The 23799-nt window shown below is 40.4% G+C and overlaps 1 protein-coding gene across 4 annotated transcripts in view; it reads right to left on the reverse strand.

Annotated features, from left to right (window-relative positions):
• Positions 1 to 23799, reverse strand: part of CPNE4 (copine 4) — a 429510-nt gene that overhangs the window by 10252 nt on the left and 395459 nt on the right. For all 4 annotated transcript variants that reach the window (XM_030551103.1, XM_030551101.1, XM_030551100.1 and 1 more), the window contains 3 exons: positions 18466 to 18520; positions 5674 to 5725; positions 1276 to 1409 (listed from right to left, as the gene is read on the reverse strand). In XM_030551103.1, the coding sequence (XP_030406963.1) occupies positions 1276 to 1409; positions 5674 to 5725; positions 18466 to 18520 (241 nt within the window). The remainder of the gene's footprint in view (positions 1 to 1275; positions 1410 to 5673; positions 5726 to 18465; positions 18521 to 23799) is intronic.

Below are 23799 nucleotides of genomic sequence, written 5' to 3' on the forward strand. Positions count from 1 at the left end.
TTTCTTACTATTGTTAAAAGCAACGGAACACTTCATGATGGGAAAAGCAAACAAAGTTCTACAGCCATAGTTGAATATGATCTCAGGGAAACAAAGGAGCTTCCAGCATGGGCTCTGTGACGTGGCCATCTTTTTTAACCCTTTGCCTCCTAAGATCAAACATATTTAGGGCCTACCCCAATTTCTTTGCACTTTATGCTGTCATTTACATCTGTGCAAAGTGAACACAAAATGCTGCCATCCTGATCTGGTAGCATTTTGCACTGCTTTTGCACAGATACAAATGGCTGCATGAGGTGAAAGGCAGTGGAGAATCAGGCCACTTCATTTCCAAAATGGCTCTTTTGTTCTTACAGATCAGTAAGTTCTAAATAAAAGCTGTGCCTCCTAATCATTTGTAGCGCCCATCACTCTAGTATCTAAGCATCTAGTGCAATCGCATCAATGATCTACTGGCTATCAAGTGGTTTGGCAGAAATCGCGCTGTAACATGGTGAAGACAGAATGTGAAAACAGAAAAAAATGGCAGGCAATATAAGAAAATGCCCACACTGTATAAAAATGACAAACGATTAGTAGGAATGGTGGGCAAGCAGGGTTTACCTTTGAGTGCTTGGTCAATGAATGGAGCTCTGTGTCTTTTCTGTGGATGTTTGTCATAAAATTCTGGAGTAAGCTCACAAGGATCATTGTGTCAGGGTCTGGCACAGTTGCCACGACCAACTCGCTGTGGGCCTTGAGCATATCATTTGGCCTCTCATTGTATAAAACAATTACAACAACACTGTGCACGTCTATAGCACCTCCCATCCAAGCATCTCACACAGTTATGTGAGCTAGTCACAGAAAGTTTTTAGACTCCTGAGTCGGATCCCATGCTGATGTAAATGGACATAGTTCTATTGGCTTCAAGGGTAGCCATTTGACCTCCAGGGAACTAAACCAGCTTATCCCTGCTGAGGATCAGGTCCAGTCTTTCCTCATATGACATCATGCCACAATTGATATTATATTGGATTGAGAAAAAAGCAGGTTTTAGAACTGAGCTTGGGAATATTTATCAGAGAAAATGTCAAGTACAGGGCCCTATGTGACCCTGATTCTATTTGTCTTACGTGAAGACATTTATGGAGGCTGCTAAGATATAGCAGCATTGAGAAATTATTCATATCTCGGTATATTAAAATGACCCAGATCATGACTGCCAAGCAAAGATCCAATATATAGCAAGACAAAGAGGTCCTAGCATAGCTTGCAGTTTGCTGCTATTCTTACCGATGCCTCTTTGGTGTTAGTCTCCTCCGAGGCTGATTGAGCCACCTTCTGGATGATGGGAGCAATGTTTGTCGGCCCATAAAGCTGTAGCTTAGGAAGGCAGCTCTGATACGCTTCAACGACTCCTTGTATCCCTTAGATAAAAATGAGCAAGCAGAGAAAGTTAAGGAGGAAAGTAACAAGGAGCACATATCTGGTACCATGTTTAAGTTGCAAATTAAAGACTCTTGATCAATTTTTAAATGAGTTGGTGCAATTCTAACACATGAGGAATAAACTGCCTCAGTCAATTTATTCTGTACAGTTGTGAATTTGCAAGATGGTTTCAAAGAAGCTGTGTCCTGACCTGCTGTAGCCGTTCTGTAATGTACAATTCATTACCCTGCTCTTCTTACTAACAGCACTTAGTATACATTTTGCAGGGATTAGCTGTACTGTGTTGGAGTTAACATGCACAATTCGCAAATGCATTAGACTCATCATCTTCAGTATAGACGCTAAGTGATCACTTGGGCACCAGGAATGTGTATACTCAAGGAATATAGACTTTAGTGATGAAAAGATGACACCCCTTTGACAGTTCTCTCTCTTTTTAGAGAAAGATTTACTTCTGCTTCATCAAAGCAGCGATCAGCAGGCTCCCTCTTTGTTAATACTTTTCCCTGGTGCTATGGAAAATATTTTTTCAGGGTTAATTTGAATAATGGTTCTCACAAGTTAAATCTCAATCTGAGCAGAAAGTGTATAAGCTAAAAGGAAACAGAAAGGCACTTTGCTGTCTATTGCAAAATGTACTTCAGTCACCAGGTCTTGGTGAAGGAGGAGCCATTTTTGGACATGGTGTCACCCTTTTTTCATCCCTGGGAAGTGGGAATTTAGGCAGATCAAGGTAAATTATATTTGCAGACACCGTGTAAAGATTGGAGCTCAAGTATTGATATTTTCAGCTCCTTGCCCTTGAGAATAGGAATTTCCTGGTGTGTTAATGCAAAGTGCAGTAGTTTCAAAATTTAGAACTCCCAAAGCACAAGGCTAGAGGGTTAGTAAGAAAGTAAAGGACCAAAGAACTTTGAAGAAGGAGGCTGAACAGTGATGTTATTTCACTAAGATCCTAAACTGATCTTGATCCTAAGAGGAACTCTCAATGGAACTTGTGGAAAGTGATCCAATAAAGAACCATAACCAATCAAAGGAGGCTGTAATTACATTAAACAAATACTATGGAGAATAGAACTTCTTGATTTTTTGACAATTATGTACCTACTGAGCTTATTTTCCCTGCCACTTACAGCACTACAAGTTAAAAGAATGATTTTTAATTCTGGCTGTGATTACTGGTTAGACTGTAAGCCTACTACTATATGTTACAAACTTTTCACCAGTGACTCCAGAGAGGTTAAATTAGATAGGACAACACATAGCAGGGCAGAAGTCCTTTGTCTTGGTGGTCCCTTTGCTTAACATCCAGTTTTAAACCCAATGAGGATCTGATCCAGATACACATATTGTCTCTTTCACTAAGGCCTGCAAACTTTATTAAGATAAAAACACAAAACATAAAGTTTGTGCATATATTATATTTATTAATAAAAAGATATTAAAATACACAAAAATAAATCCTATCCGACGTAGTCTGGTATATTTCAAAGGGTTTCTCTGAACCAGGAAAGGGGAAGGTATACCAACAATACCTTTTTTTGCATATATTCTCAAGCAATACCCATCAGAAAATATTTACTCTCTTGTCATATTATAATAATATGCCCATTTTAGTCTAAAGTTTATTACCTCTCAGATTGTTTGTCATCCTTGGACATCCCTTTGTTTTTCAGATTGCCCTATTAACGTACATACAACTTACTTCACAGTGTAATTCATAAAGGTTTGTAATACACTTCGAGTTCCTTGGATAAAGTTTGCTATTTAAATACAAAGAGAGTGTGTGTGGAGCTATACAAAAGGAAAGCAAAGATAATTGCTCGGATTGCAGGCTCTACAATCTCTCAGTTACCTTTCTTTCTCAAACAATAAATAGTGTGTGTGCATGCACAAAAACAATTGAATTTAGATACTTAGAGCATTCAAAGCTTGCTTCTCCTCTAAAAAGTGACTCCATACAAAATGGCATCATGGGATTCAATATTTATTGTTTGCCCCAATGATTTCCATATTAAATGTGCTCAGTTTACAAATAAAGTTTTTTTTAAATGCTAGCCTGCAAACCTACTGTGCACTTAGAGAAGCAAGCTGGGTTTCCTTCCATCTCATGCATGACCACCAATAATAAAGGTTCTGCAGGCCAAATGGGGCTCTCTGTTACAGCTGTGCATACTTAAGAGTTTTCAGTGGTTTTAATGGGTTTGCAGAGGTGTAACTGATTGGAACTTAGAAGGAGTTCTGCTCATGTGCAACTAAGAAAATAATCCAGTTCCTACTTCCTTAGCTGTGTTAGCTTAAGGTGCCAATAGGAATAAAAACCAATAAACATTATTTTAGCTGCTGATTTTCTGAGTAAGGAGATGCAATCTTTACCCAGTCACTATTCAGAATAGAATGACTCTTTAACTTTTATCCTGATGTCAGTGTACCCTAGTGGCCAGTGATAGTTTGCTATTCACATACAAAATGGGATTTCCTTTTTTACTTCTAAGTGAATCAAAAGAATGCTTTTTCACTACAGGAGTCATCAATTTATTGGTCTGCACCAAAAGTGTTAGGCAAGAACTTGTTATCACACTAGCTGTGTTTTCTGTGATTTTTGTAAGTATAAAATAAATTATATGAGAAAAAATGGGGCCCTTCCATTCTTTATTTCACCTTTTTTTTCCAGGAGCACCATCTCGTTACAGAATATATTGGGGTTCTGACAATTAAAATATAGAGTATTTAAGGAAGCTGAACGAGAGATCACAGAATAATTGGTTCAGGAATTAATGAAGAGTCAGTGGCAGGCAATGAGGAGTTGCAACAAATGATTAAACTGGATGCTTTGTGGTCTCTCTCTCACTTTCATCCAACTGGAATTATTTTTAATGGTACCAAGGAGAACTGAATAATAATAATACCTAGCTCTCATATAGCAATTGCCATTAGTAAATCTCAATGTGCTTTACAAAGGAGATAAGCATCTTTGTATTATAGATGGGGAAAATGGGATAAAGAGAAGTGAAGGGGCTTGCCCAAGGTCACCCACCAGGCTGTTGGCTAAGATAGACTAGAACTCACATGTTCTGAATCTCAAATCAGAGTGTAAGCCACTATGCTATACTTGATAAGCCCTTCTGAGATATTTTTTTGGAGGTTTTTTTTGAGTGCGGTTTTAAAAGTCTCTCTCAGACATTTCCACACTGCACCATGTCTTCCTATACCTCTCAGTCTTAAATATCCCTGCATTCTAAATATTGATTAGATGACAGAGTCCTAAATACAGAACATGATAAATTAAAATAAATAACAAAAAAACTAACAAAATAAACAAGCCAATGGTAAGTTCAAACCACAACTATAGAATGTCTCTCCTGTCCCTTTGCTTTTCACTGGCCAGGATACTGAGCTAGATGGACCATTGGTGTGACCCAGAATGGCCATTCTTATGTTCTTATGTGTTCTCATGGGATCCCTCAATACTCCCTCCTCTGCTGATAAAAAGAGAATATTCTAAATCTCTAGTGTGCTCTCTCTCTCTCTAATACTTTGTACAAAGTAAGCAATGAATTACGTCACTATGTATTAGTGTAAAAGCATCAATCATTACTGCCCATCACTTATAACTACATTTATCAAAATCTAATCAACAATTTTATCCTTTAACTATTGATGATTAGCAATAAGTGCTATTTTTAAATTTCAGCTGTTAGCTAGAAATCAAAGGCCCAGATTCCGCATTGTGTTGGGACTAAGTTGTGCTGCATCGCTGGAGTAACTAAGAGAAAGGGGATATGATCAGGAGTGTCTTATGCCACAGTGATCCACAGCTGCTGTTCAGAGCCCTTGACACCACATGCAGTTGGTGTGATTTACAGCAGTCAAATTATGTCAGGGGACTGGCCGTGCACACAGATGGCCCTGGATCCAGGGAGTGCAAAGACTGCCTTTGCATCTCCCATCATCCTGAGCTGTGCGGTGTTTCCCTTAACCAGAGCTGAGTATCTGGGCAAAAATAAGGAAACACTGGAAACTCAGTTTTCAAAAGTGTTGAGTGATTTTGGGAGCCTCAGTTACTGGGTGTCCAACTTGACATACTTTAAAAACAATCTGATTTTCAGAGTGTAGAGGCTAAGCACTTTTTAAAAATCAGGCATCTCATGTTGGACACTACAAGTTGAAGCTCCTAAAATCACTCACCACTTTGCATATGGCGGAAGTACAACAATCTGCTTTCCTTAATGCGAGTGTTACCTGCACATTCTGGGTTGTCTTCATTAAAGTTGATTGCAAAGTCATGCGAGACCTACAAATTGACAAAAAGGAAAAAAGAATCAGACTTTAGTTCAGAAAAATGATTCCACGTTGTCTTTCAGTTTCCAAACACCCATTACACGCTTTCTGTGTTAAACCACAGGAATCTTTTAAACTTGGAGCCAATTAATTTGAATTGCAGAGTGAGTCGGAGCTCCCTGCAGAGCTGAAGGGACAAGAAAATTTGCTGGAATCAAAGAAGTAGCTGCTGACAAAAAACAAAAAAGAAGAGAATATAAAAAAACACTTCAGCACATGAGAACTTCAGTAAATACACTGCAGAAACGGCACTGCCAATATCTGTCACAAAAGAATGGCCTAGATTTCAGGACACATTGAGAGACATGCTCTCTCCAGTTGAAAGATGAGAGTTAAAGAAGATTATGCTACACTGTAAAATCACTATTAAAATAACTTTGGGTGTGTAGTAAACCCTCATTCACAATGATGAGCAGTTACTTGTATGAAACCAATGGGATTACGGGGGAGGGGCTAGGGGGAGAGCGTATCTGCTCCCCAGTGTGAATCAGAAAATCATAATCTGGCCTATTATGATGATGGAAAAAATACAAATAAATACATTGATGAAGCTGAGATAGGTTGGTGCTTAAATTTGAACCAGGGGTAGGGAAATAAAAATAAAATTAAAAAAACCCCAACCCTCAACCACCAAAGTTCTTCTAAACATCAACAGAGTTGCAAATGCCCCACAACTAGTTCTATAATAAAATACACACATATCACCTTCTCCTAGGTCCTTGTCTAAGAAAAAATACTGAAAATGCAAAAAGTGGGTGGGTTTTCTAACTAAAAGGGAAACTTGAAATGTGGTGGCATGGAAATGTATTAGATATTTAAAAAATCAGTTTCCTAGCCCCCTTCGGCTCTCTGGCACTCTCAGCATTGGACCCCACAGTGATTATCTGTTGGGACTGATGTTCTCCTCTGAAGCACCTCTCCATTTCTGAGGCTGGTCCTTTCTCCCCAGTCTGCATCTTTCTCTGGTTCTAGACTCCATTTTTCTCCATCTGCCTCCACTATTGTAGTCCTCATCCTTTTTACTCTCTTTAACTCCACTGCCCTGTCACTTATCGTCCATATTCCTCTCCTTACTATACACATTTCAAACATCTGGACCAAATTCTGTGTCAAGTTGACTATCCATAAACTGTATGTGTCAACTGTATTAGTGGGATAAGTGCATATTAAGGGAGACTAACCCTTTGAAACTGCATCTATGAGACTTATCAGTGTTGTACTGCTAGCCCAAATATGGTTGCGCACTTATGGTGTGTGGAGTGGCTGGCATAAGCCATAAAGAGGGTTTGTTTTGCATAAAAGGAAGACTGGTTGGCAAAGAAATATGGTAACATCAGTCATCTGCATGGGTATAGCTCTGAAAGATAGGATCAGGTAACTTTATCCTACTTAGAGAACAAAGGTTATGTGCTAGCAGTACACTGTTTGCTGTCCACAAAAAGCAACATGATGGGCTCCATCCACTTAATGGTTACATAAATGGGCTGGGACAAGGCCAGTAACTGTTGTAACATTGAATAGAACCTGCTAACTCACGTTAGAATGGGCCTTGCATGATCTCCACCAGTGGAACTCATGTTTTTTTGCTACTTTAGACATGTTTAATATTTTCAGGAGAGAGATATCAAAAAGGTTGGGTAGGTTGTTTTGTAAATGTATGACTCTTAATCAGATCTGTAATGGGGGGCAGAAGGGGATGGGTAGAAAATATGATACCCTCACTTGTAGTCTTACTCACTATGATAATGCTTGCCAATATTTAAAAGATACTAAGCAGGAGTTGAACTTGGGTAGCTACCAGTCTCACAAAGGAATTAAGTCAGCGTCCATCAAGGAGTCTGTGAACTCATCCCAAGCCCAACCTGAAGTTTGGTATGCTAAAACCAGGTTTTGGTTGTCACGTTCATGGGGTATCACATGACCACTCATTTATGCAGCCTCATTTGCTTTGTAGAAGAAAAAGCAGTAAGTCACCACACGTTTTCCCATATCAGCAGACATGAAACTGCAAGATTGTCAGATACACTTTGGAGGTGTTCCAGAACATTTCTGGCTGGCCAAACTACATGCCTAAGGGCACTATCTGACCAGAAGACCAGCTGCTATCTGCCAGTCTCACAGCTGGGTGTAGGCCAAAGGTAATTGCAACTGCGAAGCACTGTTATGTGAGTTTTAATTCAGTAATAATTTTGCTACTGTTCACTAGATTCACTCTTTCTCTGCCTGCTAGGTTTTTTACTAGCTAGGTCTCTGCAGAAAGATAAAAGGATCACAATAGACACGTACTACTGTTTCGTTTGTTCAATGCTATGGCTATTCACTGTTTCTGGGTCCTAATTTTCCTAATCCCTAATGTAGCTGAAAGTATAGCAAAATAACTGCAAATCAAATAGTTCCATGACACTGCATAGGTCTTTGTGGCTGACAGTTCATCGTGATTAACATCATTCATCTGGTTCAGTGCTGCAGCACCAAGGTCCATGTGCTTATTTCAGAAATACTTATTGACTAGGTTAGGCTAATGAGGAAACCACAAATCTAGCAAATGTGCATGATAATTAGAGGAAGAATATTGTCAGTGCAACAGATATTATATTCTGCCATCCTTACTCACAGTGAGTGGTGTTTTATTTCAAGAGCAGCCCCATTTTGTTCAGTGGGACTACTTGCAGAGTAAGGGATTATTCAGTGTGAGTAAGGGTGGCAGAATCTACCCTAAATAAGGGGCAGGAAATATGATGAAGATACAAGCATTTGGCACCTCTTCAAATTCTCTTAGCAATGGACCATCAGGAACAATGCACAGGTGTGAGATTGTTTTAATGGCCAAGTCCTGGTTTCTAGCAAGAAAGGCACCACCTATGGAAGGCCAGTGATGGTTGTCTCTCAGGTAGCTTTTCCCAAACTTTTGAAAACTGAGCCCCCTTCAGGAAAAGGAAACCAGTTGTCCTCACATCCAATGTATACACATTCCATGTCCCCGTTTTGGCCTTCCTGCCCCTACAAGGACACTTTGGGAAATGCTGCTCTCAGGATCTTCCTCTGTACAGCATCTCCGGTGATAACCCACACATCACTGATATGTGATCGCTGATCACATCACTCAAATTATGGGAGTTGTTCCACCAGGTCTCTGTGATGCCAATTAAGTTATGATTTTCTTCATATACCAGGGATTTCAGTTCATCCTGCTTGTTCCCCACACTCCTTGCATTTGTATACAGGCATCAAAGATATTTTGGTTTTCTTAATGCCTTTTTAATGCAGTTGTGATTTCTAGACACTTCTCCAGAAATTAGCCCCCTCTCCTTGTCTTCATTACTTGAGCATAGATGCGCATTAGCCTGATTCTCCATAGAACCTAGTTTAAAGCTCTCCTGATCAGTTGGGCCAGACGATGTCCAGAAATGCTCTTCCCAGTAGTTGATAATGGAGGCCATCCCAGCACTGGAATCCGCTTTCCTGGAACATCAGTTCATTGTCAAAGAAGCCAAAGCTCTCTTGCCAACACCACTTGTGTAGCCACACATTTACTTCCATGATTTGACTGTCTCTGCCGGGGCCTCTTCCTTCAGCTGGGAGGATGGAAGAGAACATCACTTGCTTCCCAAACTCTTTTATCCTTCTTCCCAGAGCTACGTAGTCTGCAAAGTCATTTCTATCCTCCAGGAGAAAGACAAACATGGCACATCCCAAGCAAGTCATGACAGCCGATCCCTCACTATCCAGATTTTCTAACTTGTAATGTAATGCCTCCTTAGATGATGTATTTACTGCTTGCAGAAGCCTGAAAGGCAAAACACCGTGTGGGCTCTCCCCCCAGGCAAAATCCCTCTGTTTGTTTCTCCTCTGTTCACTGCATAACTTGACTGTTACCTTGTGTTCCCCTGTGTCTGTTTGTTGTATCGCCTGTCATCTCTTGTCATATAGGCTTAGACTAAGCTTTTTGGATGAGGGACCATCTTTTTGTTGTTTGTGTGTAGTGTACTGAGCACAGTGGGCCCTAAATCCCTGCCTGGAGCTTTTCAGCATTAAAATAATACAGATACTAAGAGAATAGTGATAAGAGAAGGTCCTGTGACATTTAAGCAAGCTTTTTACATGAAACAAGGAGTGTCTGTGAGAAAATGGGAGAAAATCAATAAATCTTGAGTAATTTAATATGAAGGCTAACTGGCATAGTCAACATAGAGTTGTTTATGACAGCAAGCAACCTAAAAATGTGATAGGTGAAGTATTATGACATATGTGCTCAAACAACATAGGGGCACATAGGATTTACCAGTTTATGGTAGGTAGAAGTACTATAATTTTGCACTGATATCACTAAACTGGTTCATATTTTTCATGTGATGCAAAGTTACAGACTATTTACATTCCATACTCTGTAATATAGAACCATATCGTATTGTTTTTATAGGGAAGACAGAATAATCACTGTTCACCACTCAAATTGCTATTGCGATTTCACAGCTGATATCTGCTCTTAATTTTCCATAGGTCCAACTCTACTGAGTTGAGAGAGAAGGAGGTGTGTATGTAAGAACAGACACTGGCTTTAGAAGCATCTCCTAAGGGGAGGGGGCAAGACACAAAAGGAACCAGATTAGCTATGACTTCTATAGAGGTGACAGGTTTTGCAAATCTTGATTTGGGCTCCTATTAGGCAGGATTGCTGTATGTTGAAAACCCCTCTGCAATACACCAGGGGCTTGATCTAAAGCTCCTTCAAGTCAATCGATGTCTTTCCACTAACTTCAATGGGCTCTGGATCAGGCCCCAGCTGCGCCTATTTTCAACATACTGCAATAAGTATGAGTGTTGGTTTTTTCTAAATTTAACATGAGCTGGGTTATCAGGCTGAAAGGTCTCAGCAAACCTGGTTCTGATGTTTGAGCTCCATGAAATGATGCACTAGATGGTGTTCCACATGGAACAACATGAAAGTCATGCACTACCATTCAATAGCTCTTCTGAATTGGTAACCTGGTGGCAGGACTGCATGTTCAACACACTTTGGGAAATGCTTCATGCAGTTGTACCTTGTGGAAAGCAGTAATGCCAGTTGGCTGTTCAGAAGTAGGCGTGATATTGTGATCTGCTCTAATGGGGTCAAATGGGTCAAAATGTGACAGAGCAAGGTAACCCTAAATGCCACGAACTCCCACACGTAAAGGATGAGTACAGTATTAGTTTACTTACATGTGAAACATTGACTACGTGGTACATTAAACTCTGCAAAGAAGCAGCACACTGGTACATTCCACCTGCACTAAATGTACCCAAGGAGTGTCACGGAACAATTGCTGACAATGCATAAATAGTTCCAACCATATGAGCACCTGTAAGGCTTTCTGCTCCAGAAAAAAAATTCCACTCCCAGAGAGAGAACTTCGTCAGAGCATCAGTAATGGTTACATAACATTAGCCTGGTATTTCTTAGTCTGCTGCACAAAAAAACCTCTCTGAGGCACCTGGTAAAGAACCATTATTTACAGTTTGGTTATAACCATATCTCCTAGAGCAGGGGTGGCCAACCTGTGGCTCTGGAGCCATATGCGGCTCTTCAGAAGTTAATATGCGGCTTCTTGTATAGACACCAACTCCAGGGCTGGAGCTACAGGCACCAACATTCCAATGGGTGGGGGGCTGCTCACTGCTCAATCCCTGGCTCTGCCCCAGGCCTTGCTGCCACTCCACCCCTTCCCGCCCCCTCCCCTGAGTCTGCCGTATCCTCCCTTCTTCCCTCCTCTGAGCCTCCTGCATGCCACAAAACAGCTGATCGGGAAGTGCAGGGAGGGAGTGGGAGGCGCTGACTGGCAGGGCTGCGAGGCACTGGGAGCAGGGTGGGGTGCTTATAGGGGGCTGCTGACATATTATTGTGGCTCTTTGGCAATGTACATTGGTAAATTCTGGCTCCTTCCAGGCTCAGGTTGGCCACCCTGTCCTAGAGGCTTGCATTATGGCTAGTTTAACATTCACCGCAGGAATATTACATGGATTTTGGCATACCAAGAGCCTAGGACTGTCCCTAGCCATGGGATAATTGAAATTCATCTCTATAGCCATGACTGTTACAAGATGATGTCATTATTAGAACTAGATAGGAAATTGATTTTGTCCCACAAGAATTCCAGATTTCAAAATATTTTCCAGTCCTGAATCGGGGGAAATGTCAAAATTGTGAAAATTTTTATGAACTGAAAATCCTCCCAAAACGTCAGATTGGGTCTGAAACATTTTGTTTTGAGATCTTTGAAACATTTTATTTCAATTTTGACCTTTCAATTTTTTAAAAACATTTAAAAAACAATAAATTAACCTACATTTCAAAATGAAAAGTTGTTCTGACCTCCCAAAATTGAGCTTTTCCTTTAAAAATGTCAAAATGCAATATTTTGACAATTTTGAAACTTTTTTTCAAAAATTCTGTGAAATAGGAAATTAGTCAAACTGACCCTTTCCAGTGAACAATTTCAGTTTTGACAAACTGGCATTTTCAGATGAAAAAAATTTAATTGAAAAATTCCTATCCAGCTCTAGTCATTGTACCATAATGGGGAGCTCCTTAGCCCATATGCCAATGGGTTGTTTTGAAGATGTGTACTCTTGCAAAAGTACTGAAAAGACCTTGGCTCATTTTTAAAAGACAAGTGCACAACATAGGGACTGATCATAAAGTATTGATTTGCCAACTATTTTCTTTCTCAAGCCATTGGGTAACTCACTCAGCATTGCAAACTGTGCAAGACAGTAGCTAAGCACAGGTTTCACTAGCAAGATGTGATGCACAGTCCAGAGCAATATCATATAAATGAACTAAAGACTAATAATTGTTGATGTATAACTTGGCCTGACAGCTAGACAGCACTTTGCACAGATTCTGCACAAGGAATACAGCACTTTGAACATTTCACTATTTTCTTGCAACATCAGTGCTGATTGTACTTGGATTGCCTGACAAAATGATTTGACAAATTCAGTGAAGGTTAGGAATATGCTTTATTACTTATTCAAATATAATTTGTCAAGGGTGCATGAACAATAATGTACTGGGTGCATATAAACATAAATACTGAGATGCACAATGTTTTACACTCATGTATGAATGAACAATATTAAACCACCAACAGACTGAAAATGAAATTTCAATTCCAGAAGTGCATCATATTTTGCAAACTCTTGAGACATTGTCAAATGCATGGAATCATCAATCAAAAGTTATTATTTCCAGTGTGCTTAATAATATAATAGTCTGGCAGTTGCACTGCATGCAACTCTGGCTAAAAGCATTTCTGCTTGGCAAAGCTTGTTAATTTTTTAAAAATTATTTTATAGTTTACTAAAGAGTATCTTGCACAGTTTCCATAGCCAGGAACCAGACGATAAAGAAATTTAGACTCATGATGGTAGGATCTTCCTTTCTTCATTGGTCTGCCATGTCCGCATTTAGTAGGCTTTATTTGTAGTTTTGGGCACTTTTTGTCCCAGCTTCTAAAAGGTTGGAAATGCCATAGGTGTACTCATTTTTCAAGGTCATGGATGGCTACTAACAGGAGAAGTATGGTCAGGTTCATGCTTACCATAGCCTAAAGGTGCAGAATCCTGAATATGTTTTTGATCCTGTGATTACAGAAAAATTTCTCTTACAGTCTTCACAACATACATAGCTGGGATGTTTCATTAGGGAAGTTAGTATCTCTCTCAGGAGTAATGGAGAGTTTTAAAAAAACTATACACAGTATTCTATATACAGCTCCTTACACATGGCTATTCAGGCATCTGTCTCTATTTTTTAAGTAAGTGCTCTAACTTTTGGCAATTCTCTTCTCAGGGAGCTGACGCAATTTTAACTGCTCCTTTTCTATTTTAACAATGTCTTTTATGGTGGTGTGTGGTTTGCGACCACTGCTCTGTGTCATGTCTTCTAAAAGACAAGTTTGGTCAGTATTCCCCACTTCCTCATCCTCCTCATTGTGGTTTTCCTCCTCATCCTCTGAATCCATACTTTTTGCCATTCCCTGTTCTTTTTTATGACTACTCTATATAAGCACTATTCAAGACATGGGTGATCAGTACAGCATATTGCCTTAGGATAACTTGCATGTGCTTCAGCTTGTGTGTTCTGCTCTGGGCTGGCGGTATGAAGCTTCTTCAGTCTCTGAGGGATCTGACTGCTTTTGCTCAGCTGTAGCAGCAATATCTAGCTCCGCTTGATAAAGATCACTGCTATCTTGGGGTTCATCTATCAGTCACACAGCAGAATTGTCTGACACTTCAGAATTGTCTGACAGAACTGTCACTTTCAAAGAGTGGGTGCTGACAGGCCTATTCTAGTCCAAGACTGAGCAATTGGTGTTCTCTCAGTTACAGTGCTAGCTAACTTGGGTTGGAGGGCAGACTGATGAAGAGAAGAATTATCAGAGAAGAATTATCATACAGCAAAACATCAGATGGCACTGCTAGAGGAATGATGTGTGCGTCACTTGTCACTATTTCTGTTCTGAAGGATTTTTTGTCCCACCCCAGAAACAGCCGTTCAAACTCTTTAGCTGCTAGCAGGAAAAGTATCAAATCTGAGCATTTTCATTTGGAGCTGAAATATGGAAAAATATCAGTCAGTCAGTCAATGTGGCACAACAGAGGTGTTCACGCAAGGGAATTACTGTAGACATTGTGTACAGAAGCATGTTTTTAAAAAAGCTCACACTCAAAAAGGTTCTGAACTGCCTGTGGAGATGCACATTGCCATTGCTCCACACTGTCAATCTAAAGTGGAAGAGAGACAAGGTGGGGGAGGGAATATCTTTATTGGACCAACTTCTGCTGGTGAGAGAGACACGCTTTCCATCCCACACAGAGCTCTTCCTCAGGTCTGGAAGTGGAAGATGCATTTTGCCGATAAAGAACAATAGTTAGTATGTTAGGCACTGCACTTAATGCAGCCTATAGGAAGAGGTTAGGAGGTGATGAATAGGATGGAATATATTGAAGCCAACAACAGACTATTACCTTCATACATCAATCCCTAACTACTAAGAGAAGGCCAACATGTACTGAAAAAGTCTGAACTGTCCAGCACTTAGGGCTATATAAATTCTTCTGAAAACTATAAAGATACAGCAGCAAAGAGTCCTGTAGCACCTAATAGACTAACAGACGTACTGGAGCATGAGCTTTCGTGGGTGAATACCCACTTCGTCGGATGCATGCCAGATCCAGACTAACATGGCTACCCCTCTGATATAACGATATAGTGCACTCATGAGACACTGAACCAACCAGAGTTTTTCCAGGTTATGGCCAAGTTGCATGTAAATGGCATACAACTGATTATGAATATTAAGGAAATGTTCAGTGACTACTTTATAAACCCTAATGCACACTTAATAGTAAACTATGGGACGTTTTTCTATTTTACATAAATAAGACCTGCACTTTGTTCTTTTACCTTCTTCACTGCTTTTAACAGCTACATTGCTCTGCTTCTTTCTCATCTTGTAACTGCACAATGATTAGCTGGCTCCTATTTGGACCTCATGTTGTTTCACAGTTACCACTGATGTGGATTCTCCCATGTGAGACAATTCCTGAGGAATATCTTGCAACTTGGGATACGTCTACACTGCAATTAAAAACTCATGGCTTGCCCATGCCAGCTGACTTGGGCTCATAAGGCACAGGCTAAGGGGCTGTTTAACTGCAGTGTAAACTTTCTGGCTGGGGCAGGAGGCTCCAGGACCCTGTGAGGTGGGAGGGTTCCACAGCGAACGTGTGCAGTGCAATTAAACAGCCCCTTAGCTCAAGCCCCCTAGCCCGAGTGAGCTGACACAGGCTGGCCACAGGTGTCTAATTACAGTGTAGACCTATGTCCCTTTTCCCACAATAACCCTTATTAATGTATCCATTGTGAGACCTATTTCCTACTTCCCAGGGGACACAGATTTTAACTAATTTAGAAAAGGAGTTAAAACAAAGTTGGGAGCAACAGCAGGTGACATAGTCTATGTGAGAACATAGCTATTGCATACAGACATGCAGAAAATCAGTAGGACGGACTGAACAGCCATGTTGATGATTATTAACATCATTTTCAGCTGTACATTCATGTGCCAGTTAAGATTTACAGACATATACTCACATAGTTAAACTGATTTCCTCCTGCCTGACCAGTTATTTGCTCAGCATAGTGTTGATGGTGGTATCTCTTTTGTGGGAGCTCAAACCAAGTTGGCTGCAGGTCCCCCATCTGTTGCTGTAGCCTGGTTATTCTTTTCCTCGGGTTTTCATTTGATTATTTGAGGTCACACCATTGTAGCTCCATCATCTCTATGACACTTTCCCATTCAAGAGATTGCAGATGTTACTTTGGTCCTTTGTTTTTTCATTTGAAAGTCTGCGTGCTTTGTGGCCCCCTTTGCCTAGGCATACACTCAATTTACAAGTAATTGAATTTGCAGGTTTAAAATGACGTCTCCTGAACCCATCTCCATCTCCTTCTTGTGACGGTTCTTATCTGTCATTGTGCCACAGGATCTTCTCACTGCTAGAGGCACCTCCTTCTGGCTGTGCTGGGAATTAGCTCTGCCAGGCTTGCACTCTCCCTCCGGCGGTGTCCTCGTGTGTCCTGTCTTGGTCTGTAGCCCCCACAGATAAATCCTAGATCTGCAGTCTCTTCTGGTCAGGTCACTAAGGTCCTTCCCTTTCGAGGAATTCACAGTTCTCTCTGACCTGCTGTCTGTCTGGTGTTTCCAGCACCCTTGCCATTCCCCAGTGGCTGGTAAGGGAATCCAGACCCATGCTCTACACTGGGTTTCAGCCCAGGGACCCTACAACAAGCAGCCAAGGTCTCTGCATGGTCTGATCCCTTGTTGCTGTTTCCCTGGGCTTCTTTCCACTCATTGCATTTCCTCTGTACTCCACCCCCTTAGGGTTGCCAGCCTACCAACTCTCTCCACTCAGGGACTAACTGCAGCATACTTCCCTGCCTTCCTGTAGCCACCTTGCTGCTCACTTGACCTAGGCTTTATACTGACGCCAGCTTGTTCCTGCCCAGCTGAGCCTCCTTCTAATTAGTGACATGTTCCCTGGCTCCTCCTTCAGGTGCACCCCATGAAGTTAATAGGCCTGCCTGGCCACCTTTACTCTTTTCAACTCTGTATAGTGTGGACACCCCATCACACGTTGTTTAAGTCCCATGAGGCCAATTCCTCACCACCACAAGGACAGCTCTTGCTACTGCATTTGAGACTTCCTATGTGCCCTGAGTTGCGATGTTCAGTGCAAGTCCACAACTTTATTATGAGTGTTTGCTTGTATGGTTTTCAAGAGGAGTGTGCAAACAACGATTTTGCCTAGCTAGGAAATCACTCCATGATGGTGTGTCTGTCTTTCCTACAGCACCTCTGACCCCTTTGAGAGTCAGGTAATCTGTTACTGAGTGGTAACAGAAGTACTATGTTGCCAATACGCTGGTCAGACTGGCACCACTGCCAAAATCTGCAGGCTGATTATTTCTGCTAGAAAAGGAGCAGAACTTCATGCTGCCAATTATAATGTTCTATCACCATCAGACATCTTGTCAAGGAATTGCAGCCAGCAGAGTAACACAGTAGCCTCTCAGATAAGCATCCCTTTTGTGATGCATTTTGCTGTTTGCCAATGCACTGCACACTTTGGGCTTGATCCAGTGCTCATAGAAGCCAATGGAAGTACTCTCACTGACTTCAGTGGATAGTGAATCAGACCTTTGGTTTGTGCTCTATACAACTGAGTCCTAATGGCATTGTCACAATTTGTCCTTCCTCCATCTGCGTGGGGTACAATGCAATGATACTATGCTGAGAAGAAATCTGCTGTGTAGGCTTTGGCTTCACAAGGTGCGTTCCTCCCAGATTGCACCTGATTTAAACCAGTGCAGAATCATTAGGTAGTTTTGTGTTTCTTATCATCTCAGGGACATCGTTTGGTTACTCTCCACACCACTTTACACAAGTAACACAGAATTTGGACTGCTGTCTCTTTGTTCTCAGATGTCACTCTTCTCCAGGGACCTTTCTGACTCTATTATCCCCCCTGCAGATTTTATTTTCTTATGTTCACCTTTTCTAGCCTCAATATCAATCTAGTCCTCACTCTTTTCACATGGGTACCACTTCTTTCTAGCATGGATATTTTCTTGCATTCCATTCCCTGCACTGATGACAGTCCCTTGGACACACAAAATTTCCACAACTTAGAGCATTACTAAGACCATTATTTTCGGCAACAGCGTCAGCTTAATCACATCCTCTGAAAGCATCAGCACCAGCCCCAACGTTAAAGTGAATCTTCCAAATGTTGGTTCTGTGATATCAGACCTTAAGAAGTTTTTAATGGTTCCAAAATATTTCTCTCAAATATTCCTCAAAACCTAATCTGAACCTGGAAAGATAAGGCAGAGACATCCTCATGTCAACCTCATAAAAAAAAGGTGTGTGTGTAAATGCCATTACATTATTTTTCATGTAACATCATTAATTTTGAATTGACTCTTAGAATTGTGTATGTAATGAGGTACTATCTTGAGCAGAAAACCATTAGAATGAAACAAGCTGAGGGAACTATTTTCCCCAAAGATAAACCATCTCACCAACAGCAATACATTGTGCCATATAAACCATGGAAATTAGAAAGATTCACCTGTACACCTACTTTATATTCTGGTGGTATCCTGGCTCCAAAACCAAAGGCTGGGAACATTTTATCACTGAAAATAAAATAAAAAAGTGTTTTTTTTCACCAAGAAATGTACATTGTTCCACTAAATATTTATTCCTTCATATTGGTCCATGAAAAAGGTGACAAAGCAGAAGAGCCCAGAAAAGGCTGCTAGATCATACATGTCATTTGGTCACCATTGTTTATGTTTGCAAGAAACGTCACCCTTTACTCTCATATTTAGATTCCTGTTTGTATTTATCAGAGCATCCTGAAACACAGACATTACTAGATTCCTGACACTTTTCTCTGAGACAGACTGTTATACTCTGTATTCTGACATGCAGTTTGGTTTTCTTTTCCGATTATGTTCTGTTATTTGATATGCCTACTGTAATAGGTTGCTGATCAAGGTCCTGATCCTGGAAAGATTTAAGAACGTGGTTAACCTTATGCACTACGTAGAGCCCCATTGACTCTACTGGCACTATTCACCATGTATACTGTTAGTAAATCTTTGCTGGATGGAGTCTACAACTTCTCAGATGCTCCTAACTCTAGCAATTCCTCCCTTATTTCCACAGCTGGTGGCTGCCTGCCTTTTGCTGGTCATTGTTGCCACCTGTAATGAACTGCTAGTTATTGCTCTCTCTCTCTCTCTTTCTCTCCTCCCTGCCCCCGATCCAGATCCAGCAGGACACCTCCATGAAGCACAGCACACTGAAATAAATTTAGCATAACATAAAAATGCACTTGCCCATCACACAGCCCATACCTAATAGAAAGAAAAATGGAGATTCCATCATGTGAGACCAATTGAAAAAAACCCAGAATAGATCAGTAATGACTACATTTAAGGCTAGTAGGAATATCTGTTTCATAGTAGAAACAGCACAACCTCTGTGATGGAGAGAAAGTATAAATGAAAGAGGTTTGTGACAAGAGAAATGGGAGACAGGAAACAGAGAAGAGCAAGAGAAGAGAGGAGTAAGACAGTGTAGTGCAGAAATAGACAGGGGAGGAGTGTCAGGTGAAAAAGCTAATGTTTTTGGAGATTGAGACTAACTGGAGGAGTAAAATTGTCTTGGAGCATCCCAGAAGTGGAGAAACAGATACAGAGCATGGTTAGTGTAGTCCTATTCTGTTTTCTGCCCCATGATTGAGGGTAGCTTGGGTTCCTTCCAGTATTTTAGAAACAAATTTCATACAGGTAAGATCTATAACATAGTTCTTCCAGATAAGAAGAGACAAAATCACCCTCCTCATGATGACAGAGTCTAGTGAAGGGAGGACTGTGTAATTAAAGGTGTTTGGATTTGGGTTCATAGAACTGTCCAGGTGGGAAGTGTCTTCTAGCAACATTACAAAAGGAGAAATTTCACCTACAGCAAGTTGCAGATTGCATGAGCGTTTCCATCTGTAACCTGACTGGTGTTACTAAAATCTGTTCAAAGATTTTATTTTACATTAGACATAGGTTGGGTGATGAGCTGGTATATTTAAAGTCATGGTAAATTTGCTTCCAAGTGTTACAGTGAGATACCTTGTTCTTCATTCCAGTTTGATCATCTGGATGGACAGCAGAGAGATCCTGATTCAGGAGACCAGGAGACTACATGGACACTGATTTCCTTCTTACTTCACAGAGCTCATCTTTGCAGATGCTATAGACCCCTTTCTCTCCATACGGTATATGGAAAATGACAAACTCTGATGACATCTTGGCCTCCTTTCAGCAAAGCACTTAGGCATCTGTTTAGCCTTAAAAACGCTCTTAAATCCACCCTATTCAGCAAAGCATTTACACACGTTTAACTTTAAACAAGGTCTTAAGTCCTAATGAAGTCATTAACACACATGCATCAGTGCTTTGCTGACTTGGATTCAGCTGCCTCTGCTTGAAGACTGCACTGACTAGTCAAGAGGGTTCCCCAAGAGGCCGAGTTTCTGTTACTATCTTGGGAACCTCCAAAAATTCACAGTTTGGGGCAGAACTTTTAATTGGCTCTGTGGTCAGTCCTTGACATTATCTAGTGACTAACCCATGACTGCAGACATACTCTCAGAAATGTATCAGCACCCATTACACTCTATCAGCATCCTGCCTGAAAAGTGTCATGGTATTTCTGGTCAATCATTTGGGAGCAGGAGCAAAATGAAAGTATTTTTTTTTTAAAAGCTCTTAGACGTTGGGGACTGCCTGGCTTGGGGGATTGACAATGGGGTGTGGAAATAAGTCACCATGCCCAGATCAATTGTGCCTAACAATGCCTTGGCTGTAGTGAGTAAAAGTTGTTCCCACCTGAGGACTAAGCTCTTATGAATTGCTGCCTTGCTATGAAATGTACTTGCTGTTTGAATCTGGGGGACTGTAATATTGTATCCCATATGCTATCCTACATGACAATGAATCATTTGCATGGTAATGAAATATTCATTCCAAGAGATGTCATAACCAAAGGGGGCAGTGCAAATTTATGCCAACCATCTCCTGATTGCCTTCCCTTTGATTAAACACTACTGGAAGTGGAGAAACCCTTTATAATAGATGCAAATTAGAAGTCAACTACCCATTAAGAGGCTAAGAAATAAGAATCAAAGAGACAGCAAAGTGGGAGAAAAATTTTATGTTACATCAATGATTAAACATGGCTGGTTTATCAAATTAAACCCTGTATTGCTGTGATTGAATAGATTTTAAGACTAGAAGGGAGCATTGTGATCATCTAGTCTGGCTTCCTGCATAATACAAGTCATAAAATTTCACCCTGCAATTACTGCATCAAACCCCCAAACTTGTGATGAAACTAGAAAACATCTTTTAGAAAGAAATCTAACTTTGATTTCAGTGGTGTCCCTCCACAATAGGTATTTCAATTGTGTACATGCAGCATATCTACATGAAAGGGGAAATGGAATTTATCAAGGTGATAAATGATTATTGCTAAAAAACTTCTCTTGTCTTTTATATCTCATCACCATCTCATTTCCTTTAATCCCTTCCCCTGCAGCTTTGTGTGCAATATGGAAACTCTGGGCTTGATCCTCAGCTCCATTTCTGCTACTTTGCCCTGCTGAAACGTAGCAGGAGAAAAGCTGCCAAGGGGTCGCCGAGAGCTCCCTTGGCTTCAAAAAAATTCCTTTAGGTACAGGGGATGGGTTAGGGCTGGGGAGGAGACATGACAGAGGGCAGTGGGGCATGGCATTCCACCACTGCAGCTGCTGGTAACGTAATTTAGAACAAGCCTGCAGCTGCTCTACGTTATGTCAGGAGTTGTTTTGGCATCTAGACAGTGCAGGATGTAGGCTGCCCCGAGTGTTACTGAGCCCAAAGAATACACCTCTGGCTCTCTCACACATCTTCTTTCAAATGTATTTATCTAAAAAAGAAAAAGAAGAAAAATCATTACAGCAGAGTGTTTGGGTAAGAGTGGGCTCTGGTGTAATGATTTTTTCCTTTTCATAATAACACATCTAAAAGAAGACATACAGCCAGAAGTGTATTATTGTTTGTACTCCCTATTCTGTCACAAAGAGCTTTCAGCATACACATGTGAACTGCCAGCCACATCACGACGGACAGCACTGCCAAATACATCAGAGGAGACAGCAAAGGCAGGGAAAGACAGTGGTACTACACAAAACCTAAGGTTGACTCTGGAGTGTTAATGATAAATAAATACTACTACTACTACTAATAATAAAACCTTACCTTGGACAAAACCATTTTAAAAAATTACAAAGAAAGAACACCTTGCCAAGTTCACTTCACATTTTTTGCAGTTTTCCAGTCTATACATACCAGGAAAAGCTCCCCTGAAACTCAAAGCAAGGCATAATTTACAAAATTCTGAATTATTTGACTTCAGGGATGGTAAATATTATAAAAAATACGTCACCAGGTATAATAGAAAATCAACATGAAGGTCAGCTACGACAAGGATCGCACATTTTGGAAACATGTCTTGAGAGTCTGCATTTCACATAGTGAGAATTTTGAACTCTAATCCATGTAAAGAGGAAACTAGAAAAGCCAGTGACAACTACAAAGCTGTCCTGGTAGGTTAAATAGTTGCCATAATTGTGCTGCTTCTTATTTGTGTGCAGAGATATGACTATTGATATTTTATTCAGCTAAAAAGATGCATAACACTTAAGGGATTATATAGACTGACCAAGTAGATCTAGATTAGGTTTAGGCTTGGTCTCGAGTCAGAGGAAAAGTCAGGGTTAAGGCTCAGGTTCAACAGAAATGTTGTTGATAAATATAAGGTAACACACACGGAAAGGAATTACATGAATTACTCAAAAATTGCTGGGTTCTAAACTAACCATTCAGAAAAAAAGACTTGAGACAGCTCAATGAAAAAATCTGCGTAATATACAACAGAGGTTAAAAAAACAAACAAACAAAAGATAAGGCTGTAGAGAGGACAAAATAAAAAACAATCCTGAAAATATGCTACACCTTCACCTTGAACACAGAATGCAATTCTTGTCACTTTATTAAAAAAAAAATACAGACAAACTAGAGGGAATTCAGAGACAGGTGACCAAAATGAGAAGAGATATTTAAATGATTTGGACTGTTTAGTTTCGACAAGAGTCTAATGAAAGGAAATGAACGCATTCTGTAAATTTGTGAATGGTACAGAGAAAGCGAACTACAACAGCCAATGAAATTAGATGGTAACACAATAAAAACTTATAAAAGGAGTTATATTTTTAAACAACACATCACTAACCTGTGGGACTCCCTTACAAAAGCTATCACTGAAGCCACAGATTAATCATTTATATGGAGAATATCCACAGTTTTATTTAACTGAAAAAAACTTACAAAATATAGAAACCTTTATGCTTCAGTGCAGAAGTCAAATGCTACCTGAAGGGAGATAGGACAAAACTTCTCCCCTGGGTAAGTCACATGTACCCTCCTCTGAAATCAGTGGTACTGGCCATTGCTAGAGACATTGGATTAGCTGGACCATTTGTTTGGTGAAGCCTTCATTCCTAAATTCAAGGAAGTCACTGAGAGCTATCTGTGCTCAGCATCTCTGAAAATCAGGCTACTTTTATTAAATATCTAAATATAGTTTTAAGTACCTAATTTTAAGGCATCCACATTGGGAAATTTTGCCTTTAACCTTTCTGTGTGTCATGTTGCTGATCTGTAAATTGAGGCTAATACGTATCCAGCTCATTTGGTTTTTATTGGCTTACTTTTATCAATGGAAGTATTTTGGCTGAAATTCAGCAACTTGCGCACCTGCTAACTTGAAATATATGGGTAGTTCCGTTGACTTCAACTGCTTCTAGTTAAACGTG

The sequence above is a fragment of the Gopherus evgoodei genome, chromosome 2, assembly GCF_007399415.2.
Source record: "Gopherus evgoodei ecotype Sinaloan lineage chromosome 2, rGopEvg1_v1.p, whole genome shotgun sequence".
Taxonomy (NCBI): Eukaryota; Metazoa; Chordata; order Testudines; family Testudinidae; genus Gopherus; species Gopherus evgoodei.